Source organism: Eurosta solidaginis, unplaced genomic scaffold (assembly GCF_040869045.1).
Source record: "Eurosta solidaginis isolate ZX-2024a unplaced genomic scaffold, ASM4086904v1 ctg00001308.1, whole genome shotgun sequence".
Lineage (NCBI taxonomy): Eukaryota > Metazoa > Arthropoda > Insecta > Diptera > Tephritidae > Eurosta > Eurosta solidaginis.
The window spans coordinates 43,562-59,014 of NW_027137064.1; the positions used below are offsets into that span (position 1 = coordinate 43,562).

General features: G+C 33.3%; 1 protein-coding gene across 1 annotated transcript in view; it reads right to left on the minus strand.

Moving 5' to 3' along the window:
* Positions 1 to 1,976: 1,976 nt before the first annotated feature.
* The window catches only part of LOC137236069 (uncharacterized), a 44,548-nt gene continuing 31,071 nt past the window's right edge, over positions 1,977 to 15,453 (minus strand). The window contains 4 exon segments of the mRNA XM_067758765.1: positions 1,977 to 2,984; positions 4,175 to 5,061; positions 13,767 to 14,054; positions 15,391 to 15,409. Of these exon segments, the coding sequence (XP_067614866.1) occupies positions 2,033 to 2,984; positions 4,175 to 5,061; positions 13,767 to 14,054; positions 15,391 to 15,409 (2,146 nt within the window). The 3' untranslated portion in view covers positions 1,977 to 2,032.

The following is a 15,453-nucleotide window of genomic DNA, read 5'->3' on the forward strand; positions in this document are numbered from 1 at the left end:
TTATTTAATCGTCGTTGCATGGTTGTAGTTGATGGTGTTAGGTCTCGTCCATTCGTTACTTCCTCCGGTGTTCCACAAGGTAGTATCCTGGGTCCACTGTTTTTTGTCATGTTTATTAATGATAATCGCTCTTGCTTCTTTCTCTAAAGTACGATTCTTGCTGTATGCAGATGACCTTAAGATATACTTGCCTATTCATAGTCTTCATGATGCGGTATTGTTGCAAGAACCTTTGGATAAACTTAGTAACTGGTGTAATAATAATCGGTTATCGCTTAACCTAAAAAAGTGCTTTCAAATAACTTTTTCGAAGCGTGTCAACTTGATTGATACCGTGTATCAAATATCAAACTCGCCCCTGTTGCGGGTTAGTGAAATTAAGGACTTGGGAGTAATATTTGACTCGAAATTTTCGTTTTCAAGTCATATTAATGTGTGCATTGCTAAGTCGTATGCCATGCTAGCTTTTGTTAGGCGTCATAGCTTGGATTTCAGTGACCCGTATACGCTAAAGCTTTTATATTCTGCGTTTGTGCGATCCAAAGTTGAGTACGTTTGTTTCATCTGGTCTCCGTATTATTCCTGCCATGTTGCAAGAATTGAACGAATCCAAAAAGTATTCGTACGCTTTGCATTACACAGTCTGCGCTTCTCGGATCCTATCCCGACTTATAAAGCTCGTTGCTTATTGATTAACTTAAAATCATTGCAGGACAGGAGGACAATTTTATCGCTGTCGTTCGTTTTCGATTTGTTACGTGGGGTTGTTGATTGCCCTGTGCTCTTGGAGAGGATTTTCATTAATATACCGGCTAGAGCTCTTCGTGCTTCTGAGTTTTTTCATATTGGTGTTCTCAGGGCTCTTTATGCGCGGAATGCTCCAATTACTAGAGCCTTAATTGAGTTCAATAGAATTTCTAAATTTTGTGAGATAGATTTTTCTTGTTCGAAAGATGGCTTTCTGAGTATTTTAAATACTTTTTATAAGTACCGCCGGGTACGCGAATTATTTTCCTAAAACACACAAGAATTGCAAAATTTTATGTTTTCTCTCCTTTCCATTCGCCTTACACCAACACGCATATTTTGACAATCTGAACAAAGGAATGTTGTTGCTGTAGAGATGAGCCAACCATATATGTGACCCGGCGTATGAAAAGGTGGCTTATGACTAAAAAAAAAAACAGCTGTTGATAGCTGTTTCTCGCAATTTCTTTTTTGAGTCATAAGCCAACTTTTCATAGACCGGGTCACATATGTAGTTGAACCATGAAGAGTTCAATAAACAGAACTAATAATGCTACGCCAAGAAATTGTTAAAAGAACATATTTTTGTATAGCTTATATGATATTATTGATTTCTTATTTATTTTATTTATTTTTACCATTTTCGGCCAAAATTTCAAATATCAAGGCAATGGGCTATATATATTTAAAATCAAGCATTTGCTCAGACACGAGTTTGTGAGTAAAGAGGAAAGGTATTTTGTTTGTGGAGCAAAAACAAACAAGCAAATGCTCGCTTTTTGTGCATTAGGCCCATGGTTATAAGAGCCAACCAAAAAGACATGTAATAAAAAGAGCAACGAAGAGGCTCGATCCTATAGTTTCTAACTTCCCCACATGGTCAACCTCGATTCAGATCTACATACATTAGGTCATACAGTAAGGCAGCGTTGCAGGAAGTTATATAGAAACATGCTGATACATTGCATTACTTATAGCACGTTTGGACTGCACATAACTTTAATTTGTTGTGAACCTAACCTCAATATGCCAGTCAAACTTTGTAGTTACAAGTTAATATGAGAAAAACAAATATCTACATAATCATAAAAATATAAATTAAACACTTGTAATACATCGATATAAATGTACATATATTGAATAATACAAACATAAATACCGTTAATGACAACAAAAATACATACACATGTAAGTGGATGACAGAAATTTTTAAAATTTTATACAAACACAAGAAAAAGCGCTACTTAAAAATTAAGATAAATTATAATTAATTATAAATAAAAAATTAAAATAAAAAATCTAAAACATTAAAAATGATTGTAACAAAATTATTGCCGCCACTTTCAGTACGCAAGGTGTTCCCCACGCCATTGCCACCACTACCACCACCACCGCCCGCCGCTGCCGTACCACCAACATTACTAACTGACGTCGAATTGAGTGACTGATACTGTGTCGAATTGGAAGATGATGAAGTTAAACGTTGACGCCGACGTACCAATTGATGTTGACGACGATGAATGCGTGGCGTACTTTGCCTATAACGTGATGTTTGTATGAAATCAACTTCTTCGGCAGCAGCCAATGGCATGCTAAGTGGTGCAGCTGTTTTAATGCTGGCAGTAGGAGCTGCGGAAGAAGATGCTGCCGAACTATCAATTAGTGTGCTTGATTTCAAAAAACTTACTGAATCATCATTGAAGGCTTCACAAAGCATAGATGAGGTATGCGGTGGTGGAGAAGTGGCATCAAAGTCGCTGAAATTCAAGTACTCGCTGCGAGGTAATGGCGTACAGCATGTAAAATAATTATGCTCGAAATCACTATTGTGAGCTTGATGCTTATCATTGGCATCTTGATGCCCTTTGTACTCAGCATCAAAGTCATCATCATCATGATCAAACGTCGATTTATAAAGATCGAGCGTGGACTTATAACGCCTTTTGTTGGTGGTTGCGACAATTTTCTTACGTGGACTGAAGTATAAGCGTGCTGGAGATGGCGATGGCAGGGATGATGGTGTCTGCACGTCATCCTCAACAATATCCACATTCAAATCGACATCACAATAAGGCACAGAATCGGTTGAATGGTAATGATTGGGTAGCAGCACAGAGGAATAGCTACGTTCTTGAGTTGCTGTCTGATTTGCTGTGCAACGGCGTTGCGGATGATGATGTTGATGTGGCTGTGACCGTTGTATTGGATATGAAGAAGAGGAATCAGCAATACTGTTTCTAGGGCATGGAGGATAATCAATGATGGTGTTTATGATCGTGGTGATGATGATAATGATTATCACTACGATGGTGTAGTAGTAGATCATAATGTGCGGTTATTGGTTTTGTTGTTGTGGTTGTTGCTGAATGTGAACATTTATTGTTAGATAAATTATTTAGTTGATGTAATTGTCATTTTTGTTGTTGTTTTGGTTTTGTTCATTTGGATGGGGCGAGACAAATTTTGCTTGCTTGGGGTTGAACTCGTTGCGTAGAAAAGAGAATCGAGTTATTGTTAAAGTTTTTCGGCTTCGACAAAGAATTCAGAAGCTGTAGTAAATACTTTTTTATGCCAACGAACATATATATATTCCAATTCGAAAATAGCAGTCAAAATTACCAAATCTAATAAACTATTTTTTATCTTTATTTATATTCGTTACTTTTGGAAAAAATTCAAAGAGTTCTTTAAGTCGCTGTTTACACACAAAAAGCTTTGTTGCTTATTATCGGCAACTTATGTTTTGGAGTTGCGTATCTTATTTACACACGGCGACTCTTTCCATGCAACAATCTGACATTTTGTTTAAATTTCTAAACACTTTTTTCCAGTTTTGAAAATTTAAAAACTAATATTGAAATATTGGAAATTTCAAATAAAATTATAAATATCTGTGATCAAATCGATAAAAAGTTCATTCTAATAAAATAATATTCAAATAAAAGAGCTTTAAAACGAAAGAAAAACAGCACAAATCAAGTTGCCGAACACAAGAAACTCGGTGTCCGTCCGCTTGCCACGGCACCTCTTCACAAAGGTACGAGTTTCAGCAACAAACATATTCGTGTGTATACAGCGACTAACCAATTTCAAACACGACTTCTAAAAAATTCTAAACTTCGAACAAAATTTTAAAAATATTCTAAATTTTCATACAGATTCTTAGAAACTTCGAATTTTTTTAAAAACGCTTGGTATGTACAGTTTTAGTTACACAATTAATTCAATTTATAAAGCAGCAGACAATTTTGTAAATTTCGCTCCATCCTAATGTTCATTAGTTTGTTGGCTATTTGCTAGCAATATATAGTTGGTGTTATTAATTTTTAGTTTATTTTGGCTGATAAAATTCTTTACAAAATAATCTTTTTTAATAATATTATTTATATTATTGTTATTATTATTACTATTAAGTTTGTAGTTGTACTTGTGACTACTAATATCAAAAGAAAATTTACTAATAATTGAAATTGAATTTTTTTGTATAGCAGGTGAAAAAGCAGAAAAAATAGTAGTAGAAAAAGGTGTAGAAAAGGTAGTAGTAGTGATAATCGTACTAGTACTACTTGTTTTAAAATCATTCGCTTTATAATTATAATAGTTTAAACATTTTGGGTCATTATTATTTTTACAAGTAGTAGTAGTAGAAAAATTAGTAGTAGAACAAGTAGTAGTAGAAGTACAGGTAACATAGCTACCGATATTTGTTGTTGTTGGTGCTGCTGCTGCTGCTGTATTCACATCCAAATAGATGCGCCGACCCTCACTGCCATTTTGAGCAGCCGTCACAGCATGCAACGCTGGCATTCTTCGACCTAAATGCAAATTGGCTGTCTCAACTTGTAGAAATTTTTGTTGTTGTCGTTGCTTTTTCCTTGTTGCACCATAATCGCAATACGTATTATCGCCGCCTATATCATCTGTATCCATCATTTGCTCAGCCTGCAAAAGCTGACGTGCACCATTTCTTTGTTGTTGTTGCAGCCGTTTTTTATAATACGTATAAACTGCACCACCAATACCGCCTCCTCCACCACTGCCACCAATCACTAAACTGTTCTCATCATCATCATCGACGTCAGCCGTACGATGTGTGCGCATATCGCGCGTACTGCCACCGCCCAGATAACTGTGCTATGGAAATTGCAAATATTGTTGTTGCTGTTGGTAATCGTATTGTTGCTGCTGTTGTTGTACAGCAGCCAAACAACAATTACTGCATGTGTTGGGCAAATTTAGTGTCAATTCACTATCCCTAGGACCCAAAAACCATTCGGAACGTGTGCGCATGCGTGCAGTTTGACGTTCATGGACCTTGAATTTTCAAACAATTAACATTTTTTTTTGTTTTTCACCCAAGTGGTATATTTTTTGGTGCAATTTTTGTTGTTGTATACATTTTTAACAAAATCGGGCGCATGACATTATATAATTCATTTCCGAAGATACATGGACAGTGAGATCACAGTTGTTGTTATTATATTGGTGTTGTAGTTGTTGTAATTTTCGTTGTAGTACATACAAAGGTATTTTTTCCGGGGGAGGGAGAAAAAAGGAGGAATTGGCAGAAGAAAAATTACGAGCTTAGTTTGTTTTTGTAGTTGTATTCTATAACTTTTTCTTGTAAAAATTTGTTTTTCCTTAAGTAATAAGTGCTTGAAAAGAAAAAGTGTTGCCATTGCATTCAGAAAAAACTTCGCAAAGAAAAACAAATGAAGCAAAATTTTATGCACAGCAATAAAAATTAATTAAATACGGGACAAATAATGGAATGAGCATAAAATGAAGTTATGTGATAAGTGAAAAAGGTAGTTTTGTTATGTTTTGATGTTTGACAAAGAAATTAAAAAAAAAAAAAACATTATAAACCTTTTATTTATACTGTTCCACTTTTCGGCTTTTTTCTTGCCAATTATTTTTTAGGCGTTAGACACGTTTAGGAAATGCTTGTGTGTTCATGTGGGAGTGCTAGTGCTGTGTTATTAGAAATTAAATTATTAAAAAAAATGAAAAATAATATGCAGCAGTGCTTCCTTATTTTAGTTTATCTAAAAAGTAGTATATTCAAAACAATTTATTAAAAAAGTAGTATTTTTCCCTTGTACCTCTTGTTTTTCAACACAATAAAGTAAGATAAGATTTTCGCACAAATAAAAAAGTTAAAAGGATTGCTTTGCTTCATGCAAATCAAGCAGCAGAAATACAATGCTTTGCAATTGTTCAGTTTGTACAAAAGAGTATTTGCTAAAAGTACTATTATTCAAAAGTAGTATTTTCTAAAAGTACTTTTTTGATTATATTTGCTTTGATACAAAATAAAAAAAATATTACTTTAACCATACATTTTGAAAAATTAGGAATTTCGATACAGAAGTATGTATATAAAAGTAGTTAAATAAAAAAAAGAAATGTATGATAAAATATTATATATACAAAATATTATTATTATGGTATTTTTTTGTATATTGTTTTTTTTTTTTTTAAACAATCTTGTGTTTAAATTTCGAAAATTAATCAAATTTAACACATCCATCAAAATGTGTGCTTGTTTTTTGTACATTCCTTTACAAAATAGCATTTTAAAAAGCATGATATATTTAAAACACGTAACTTTTTAAAAAAGGAGTTCTGGCTTGAATGTGTGTAGTATTTAAAAGAAATGATTATAGATTTAAGGAACAATTTTTATATTGAAAATTGTTATATTCTTCAAATTCATGTTGGCAGGCGGCTAGTCTATGTAGAAATTGAAATTATAAGCTGATTGGTAACGATGATTTCAAATAATTTCAGAATGGTGGAAAGTTTTGGCATGCCACGACAGTTTTCTATAGATAAACTATTTCCTTTCTTATGTACTTCAAAATCTTTTTGCATCTTTAAATCAATTTTTGTCTTAATAATTCAAGAATAAGTAGAAAACTTGCTCAACAAAATTCATTCGTGAAAGCCTACAAATCTTTGATGCATTTATTATGAGACTAATTCGATATTGATTTACATTTTGTAATACAACGCTCTCTCAAAAAACAAACACAAAGTTAATTTTTTTTTGCGCCAGTCCGGGGCCACTTCGAAAGCGAAATTCTATTCAGTGATGCTCAGCGAATAATACGATTTCGAGCTTCGCTTCGCAATGGTATTTTTTGCTTGGCAACGAGTATATACAGACCAATTCTAAATATTCTCGCGGAATTTTGTTCTCGCGGATTTTTTTATTCCCGCGGAAAAATTCCTCCAATTCTGTTCTCCTAGGGAGAACAATAATTGGGGAATAGGAATTTCGAATTTTCGAAGTCAGCTGTTTTGTCAATTGAAATTTCGTTGCACATTTCTTATTTTGTTTAAAAAATTGAAAAGTGTAATTATTGTTGCAAATTTGTTGGAAATTAAGAAATAAAATATAAACATTGCACAGTATTTATTGCATTTCATGTGGTATTCACTGAAATGAGTAATGAATTGGTGCCACAGCAACATCAACAGCGGAACATAAGAAGAAGAAGGCCGCATAACACAAATCTGCCGGAGTTGCCTGCTTTCATTCAGCAAAGAATTTTCTGGCGGCCAAGTTGAGTTGAATTCGTCCTTCATCATATGCCAAAATCTATTTAAGCCTTATTAAAAAATCCTTGCGCAATTTCTGGATGGCTGCATCAAATTTGTATACCAAGAGCTCTACCGTTGCTTATGATATACTTTTCAACTTAAAATAAAGAATATTGTGGTTGTAGTTGTTGTTGTATTAGAAGTGAGAATATTGTGGTAGAATATAAATACATCTTTTAGCACAAATTTGTACAAATAAGTGTTTCTTTTTTGATGCATTCCCTTTAATTTAACAAGTGAAAAAACTCCTATGAAATGGCAGAGAAATCTCCCTCTCCCTCACATTCATAATACCTACTTTTCTCCCATAACCGGTTTCCGCTTTTTCGAACATTGTTCAGAATAGGAGGAAAGGGAGAAGTGAAAAAACTCACAAGGAATTTTTATTTAGAATACGAGGAATGGGAGAAGGGAGAAAACTCGCACGGAATTTTCGTTTAGAATTGGGCTGATAGTGTTTTGCTTGAGTGTATGGTTAGGTTAGGTTAGAGTGGCCACCGGTGCGAGCACCTGTGCACTTAGGCCCAAAAAGGTCCCATTGTGATACCACGTGGATCTCTCCCCTACTCAAACCAACAGGTCAATATAGCAAACGTCAGGAGTTTCTTAGGTTCCAACTTAGCCAGATCACAAACATCGTCAAAGAAGGGAGATCCCAGAGGTTTCTTCTTGAGTTTATACTAAATTCCGTTATGCCTAATATATTCATGGAGACACTATTCACGTTCAGTAAATATCCTCTCACAACTGTCTTTAGCCTTATAGCCAATATTTGATCAAAACAGTATATATGTACATAGATATACTACGTATTTTGTAGCAGTACTAATATAACTACTTAGTTAAACAATAAAATTTTAAACCAAAACAAATTTTCTATAAGATTAAAATTATAATTAATGGCTAAAGTAATAAGCTAAGAGCTGAAAGACAGTTAATTGTAAATTAAATAAAAAAATCGTACAAGGTAGAGCACATCTTAAAAACATGGACAACAATTAACACTACACCAGATTCCCGAACAGGCACCGTCATCGCACTTTAAATGTTCAAAGCACGGTCAATAAAGACGTTACATAGACTGAATGTGTCCATAGTGTTACCAGAATGTGTTTAACGACCAAACGGAAAAGCCCAAATTAGGAACCCAGATTTATGTTATAGAATAACTCCGTGCTCTTTGCAAATACTGCAAGTTTTCTAGGACCTAACTTAACTGCTGCCTCCAAATTTGGGAGCTCTGTCGCTCCTAGTCACTGGAACCTGACCCACTGGAACCTTGACCTTGACCTTGACCCCCCCCCCCCCCCTTTGAGAGCAGGACACGAACAAAGACCATGCACAACGGTATTATAAGCATGTGACGCCAGAAGGCAGTGTCCAATTAGTAAGTCTTGTCACTTTAGAGATATTAGCAACTTTACAAGTTTGACGTCATTGGATTTTCACATGATCATCTTTCTTGCTTGATGGATCATATGGTAACTCCTGTCTCCTTTTAATTTCTTTCAAACGGATTGAAACTTCTACCGTCAATTCGAGTGTTACAAAGCACAACATGGCGTGAAAAACAAGAGATGGAAATAATCCGTTCATCATCTTACAACCTTTTTTAATGATTTTGTGAGAAATACACATTTTTTCCGAGTCGGTCGTACTTTTTAATTTATGAAAGGCACCATGCGATTACGGGACTTGAAAAAATATAAAAAAAATTACATAATATCAAAAATGTGACTTTTATAACATGGTTGCATTGAATATACGCTCAGCTCTTAGCAAATAAAGAAAATTACTTAAAGAAATATGTATATACAAAAGTTATAAAAAAATGTATAATAAAAAAGTTTTTATTGTATGAAAACTTTTGTTTTATATTTAGGTGTACACATAAATTTACTAACTAATTAAAATTTGCGGCCAATAAATATATATTTTAAATATTCAATTACAACTTTACAATAAAGTACACAATAACTTTTGCGTTTTTAGCATAACAAACATAGAAATAAAAATAAACGTGTATTTACAGAACTATTAATTTTAAGATTTAAAACTAAAAGAGAAAATTTTTAAAACCTGCAAGAAAATATTATAAACCAAATAAATACAAATAATAATAATAAATAATTGTTGACAAGTTAAGGTATTATAAAACTAAAATACATATTGTGACGAATATTAGCAACACTAAGAGATACTATCATCTCTAAGCCGATACTAAGCAGAGACTTGTATGCACATAAACAATTATTATGTCTACACATATGTACATACAAGCAGCGGAGAGAAACACACAAACACATGCATATATCTGAGTAAATTCTAGAAATAGAAGCGCCTAGAAATATGCCAACGAGGAAACAAAACCAGCACCAGCTGAGGCACGACTAATAAGTTTGATTTAAGCAAGCAATTGATTGTGAAGTATCAGTGTTATTGCGAAGTACTTTAATAAAGGCCATTTTGCATTATTGAATATTAGAGCTATTTATTCAACAGTTTAGCGATACGAACGGTAGTAGAAGGTTGGAAATAAGCGGTATTGCACTAAATTCGTTACAATATGTAATATTTGGTATATGTAGAAGCAAGTCAAGTTTTTAAAAAATAATTATTATAAACTTAATGGGGAAACAAGCCTTCGAAATAATTATTTCTTCCTTTTTTACTTTTCATTAGATTTAGCCTTTCATTTAGATTAGCGAACTTTGAGGCTCAGCACGCCGAAACACATGTCTAGATTTCTGTGGTATTCGAGCTAAACGAACACTGTAATCGTGTATATCTAAAAGATAAATACACGACGCGATATACCTCCAAAGAGATTCAGGCCGCGCTTCTGTTTGAATTTGCGTAGTGCTCCGTTTCAATTTTCCTACAAATTAGCGATACGGGACCTACATGTTTTAGGCTGACTCCGAACGGCATCTGCAAAATTTTGTTTTTTCCCATTCCAGTTCTACATCATTTTTTGTGCATTTTGTTTACAATTAAGAGTAGAAGGAGATAGTATGCTGTATGCATACAGACAAAAATCCTATTTTTGACATCCGAGTTTTACTTATTTGTAATGTGGCTATACAATAAAAAATTATATAAAAGTATGATTTTTTTGTTTATTATAAAATTTTCATGAAATATTTGTGCACAAAATTCAATAAAAAAGTAATTGACATTTAATAAAAAAATGTGTGCCCATTAGATTTTTGTTTATTGAAGTGCTGCTATTAAAACGCTAATTATTACTGTACAGTTTTTTTTTAATTTAAAAAGTTTTTCTTTTTTAATTTTGATGATAATTGTTTTAATTTTGTGCGAGACTTAAAACTTTTAATTATTTGTTACTGAATGAAAAGATAGTTTTTTAATAAAAATAACGGAATTAGATTAAGTGTAAAAAACCGGGCGCTTAATGTGACCACTACTGTATATACATGGTCGATTGCGTCTGATAAATATTTATAACTGAATAAAATCCCATTTAAAAACTGAATTTGTCGAAGTTGGTATGTATGCATAGATGTACTGACAATAACTTATTTAATAAAATAATATTTATAAAATAATACATAAATGTAATGTAATTAAAGTTATTTAGAAACAAAATAAAAATTACCTAAATTCAAAGAGTGTCTTTTTTTTATATTTCACACGTCTAACTTATGAAAACAAAACTCTAGGACGAGCAGGTAAATGTGAAAAAAAAATATTTTTTTCTGGCAAAACTACATGGAGAAATTATTTTTAATTCATAAAACGTGGAAAATTTTCGTTTTCTAAATTTTTTTGTAAGAAAACAAATTTTTCATAATTTTTTTGTATTTGAATGCTCTTTACTACACTTCTGCTCATATTAATTCGTACAATATTAAAAACGGATTAATTAAAGAAAAAAAATTAAATTTTAAGAATTCATGAGCTTAACACCGGCTTATAATAATTGAATTTCAATTATTATGTTTTCTAAGAGAAACTGAAAAGAAAGAAACATTTACTGGCATATTGCGGTGGACCCATTTCGAAAACCGCCAACGTAATCATGATCAGGCAATTTTGTAATGTTATCAAAGGTTTCACCGGGATTCGAACCGTGAATCACATGGTGAAACTGCAGTAGCCTTTAACCACTAGGCCATCCTGCTGGTATTTGTTTTCATGCTTAATTCAGTTTTTCATTTTTTTTTCGTGAGGCAAAATATCAATTACATTTTGATAGAATGGAGCGTTACGGCCCAGAAAAGAGATGGCAAAGTTAAAATTTTATTTTTCCCAACTACGCGTTTCGGGACTTTCAGGTCTTTTTCAGGAAGTTTGATAAATTTATTTCACAAAACTGCATATTCAAAATTTAACTAGAATCTCCGTCGAAAATTTTTCAAATGACAATTTTTTGCAAAGCTTGCTTAATTTTTTAAACTTTGCGTAAATTTTGTAGATGTTAAATTTTTTCCATATATTGCGCTTATTTTTAAATAAACCTTTAAAAAAAAAGCTCACTAAAGGATGATTCATCGTTCAACTGCGGAAACATTTTTTGTTTACATTTTATTCTTTCTTTTCTCAATTTCCTCAGACAGAATGAGTAAAAAAAATGCATAAAAGTAAATCATCTTTAATTGTATACCTATTAATATGAGCATGAGTTTATATTGTTTGAAAAGCATGCTTTAGTTTAAAAACATACCGACAGTATCTCAGCTATGTTAGAAAAGTGCAACGTGATTGTAGTGATATAGAAGAATAAATGGAAATGTCTAGACTTATATTTTTTAAAACAAAAAAAAAAAATAAGAAGACTTGATACAAATTAAAGTTAAATTCGAATTAATTTCTCAGAGCATCCTTTAGAGATAGTAGCGGGATGTTGGTGTACATGGTACTAACTTAAAAATAGCCTTGATGGGATGTGTCAAGAGACCTTTAAGCAATTCTCTAGCGGGATAATTCGAACCATCTCTATCGATGGCAAAGGTCCATTTTTGTTCAGTACCCAAATTCAGTGTAATATTTCAAGCCTTAGCGCATTTCCGATAAGAACTATATTTTCTCGTCTTATTTAAAAAGTTTGTAATGGCGAACTATCAATGGCTCTCGACTGTGATGACTATCGATATAAATGATTATCCATTAACCTGGGTCGAATTGTATGGACGAAAGTTAACCGATATCGCGCCATCGATTTTTCGATAAGATTTGGGCTCAGGAAAAAAAAGTTCCACTACGCATACCCAAAAAAATAATTTTCGAGCCTGCGACCAAAACACTCCCCAAAAAAATTTGTTCAAAAAACTGTTGTAAAAACGTTGGCGGTAGCAGTTTTATGAAAAAAAAAATATTTTTTGGGTTTTGGGGAGTGTTTGGGTCAAAAAATTTACCCATTCGCCATTTTTTCCTTTCGCAGGCTCGAAATTTATTTTTTTTTTTGGTTTGCGTAGGGGAACATTTTTTTCCTAAGCCCAAACCCAATCGGAAAATCGATGGCGCGATATCGGTTAATAAATCGACCCAGTCTATTATCCATAATATAAACGATATTTCTTACCTGCATATTTAAACATTTTTAAGGTATGATGTACAAATTACTTTATGATAGAGATAAGTTAAAACTATTGACGTTAATATCGCGACACTATCGTCATTATCGATAACCTGTTAGAACTAAAAGTAACAGGGCAGCACAATCTATAACTGATAGCTTGAAAGCATGGCGAACGTGCCTATCTTTTTTGATAAATCCAATCCAATGTTATTTTAAGCTTTACTTTTTTTAGTTAATACTATTCTGTATGCTGTTAAGCTAAATAATAAGCGCTAAACGATAGCATCGCCTTTCTTTTTCCACGCTACACACGAACCTAACCTATAATTTAAGCACATACATAACCTATTTTTCGATTAACAACGCAGGCCTATGTTGGTACACAAACAAAAAAAACTACTTAAAAATACTTCGGTATAAGCTTTTTGAATTTTCTTAAGTTAAGTATTAAATATTCGATTAGTTTTAAACCTTTGAGCTTCCTTAGCAAATTCTAACCTATAAATGTGTAAATAAGCTAAACAAATTTTGAATTAATTTATTTAAATAGTTTACTGTATGGAATATTTTTGTGTAAAGCAGAAAATGAAGTGAAGTGGAAAGGAATAAAGTTAAAACTAAAAAAACAATGCAAAATATTAATTAATTCGTATTTTAATAATACAAATGCATGTGAGTTTACAACAAATATTGAAATCAGAAATTTTGAAAAAAAAAACTAAATAAATACATCTAAATAAAAAAAAATGTGGATTAACTCATTATTTGTTCGTACATATGCATGTAGTAGCAGTACAATATACATATAAATGTATGTAGGTATTATTTATACCGAAATCCGTGAAGCAAGCAAGAAATCGTCCCTCACCTGTGGCAAATAGGAAAGACTCTTTGTACTCTCAGCATAACGATTGACGGCGCGCAACTCTTCCATAGTCATGCCACTACCACTTCCCAAGCCGCCGCCGCCGCCAGCACCAGCACCACCACCCGAAGCTGAGGAACATGATGATGAATGGCGTATACCACGATTGCAGCGACTACAAGTGCGCGTTGTCATTTTACTAGAGCCAATAAAGCCACCAGCACGTGCGCCATCTGTAGTCATTTGTTGTACTTCTTTTTGTGTGGTGGTGCTATTTTGTTTTTTATTATACTCAGTTGAGCAGAGCTCACAGAGTATATTAAGTTTGATTGGATAACGGTTGGTTGTACATATATAAAGGAATCGAGATAGATATAGACTTCCATATATCAAAATAATCAGGATCGAAAAAAAATTTGATTGAGCCATGTCCGTCCGTCCGTCCGTCCGTCCGTCCGTCCGTCCGTCCGTCCGTCCGTCCGTACGTCCGTCCGTCCGTCCGTCCGTTAACAAGATAACTTGAGTAAATTTTGAGGTATCTTGATGAAATTTGGTATGTAGGTTCCTGAGCACTCATCTCAGATCGCTATTTAAAATGAACGATATCGGACTATAATCACGCCCACTTTTTCGATATAGAAAATTTCGAAAAAACCGAAAAAGTGCGATAATTCATTACAAAAGACCGATAAAGCGACGAAACTTGGTAGATGAGTTGAATTTATGACGCAGAATAGAAGATTAGTAAAATTTTGGACAATGGGCGTGGCACCGCCCACTTTTAAAAGAAGGTAATTTAAAATTTTGCAAGGTGTAATTTGGCAGTCGTTGAAGATATCATGATGAAATTTGTCAGGAACGTTACTACTATTACTATATGTACGCTTAATAAAAATTAGCAAAATCGGGGAAGGACCACGCCCACTTTTAAAAAAAATTTTTTTTAAAGTAAAATTTTTACAAAAAATTTAATATCTTTACAGTATATAAGTAAATTCTGTCAACATTCAACTCCAGTAATGATATGGTGCAACAAAATACAAAAATAAAAGAAAATTTCAAAATGGGCGTGGCTCCGCCCTTTTTCATTTAATTTGTCTAGGATACTTTTAACGCCATAAGTCGAACAAAAATTAACCAATCCTTTTGAAATTTGGTAGGGGAGTAGATTTTACGACGTTAACTGTTTTCTGTGAAAATGGGCGAAATCGGTTGATGCCACGCCCAGTTTTTATACACAGTCGTCCGTCCGTCCGTCCGTCTGTCCTTTAACACGATAACTTGAGTAAATTTTGAGGTATCTTCATGAAATTTGGTATATATGTTCCTGGGCGCTCATCTCAGATCGCTATTTAAAATGAACGATATCGGACAATAACCACGCCCAATTTTAAGATATCGAAAATTTCGAAAAATCAAAAAAGTGCGATAATTCATTACCAAATACGCATTAAGCGATGAAACTTGGTAGATGAGTTGAGCTTATGACGCAGAATAGAAAACTAGTAAAATTTTGGCCATTGGGCGTGGCACCGCCCACTTTTAAATGAAGGTAATTTAGAAGTTTTGCAAGCTGTAATTTGGCAGTCGTTAAAGATATCATGATGAAATTTGGCAGGAACATTACCCTTATTACTTTATGTCTGCTTAATAAAAATTAGCAAAATCGGAGACCGACCACGCCCACTTT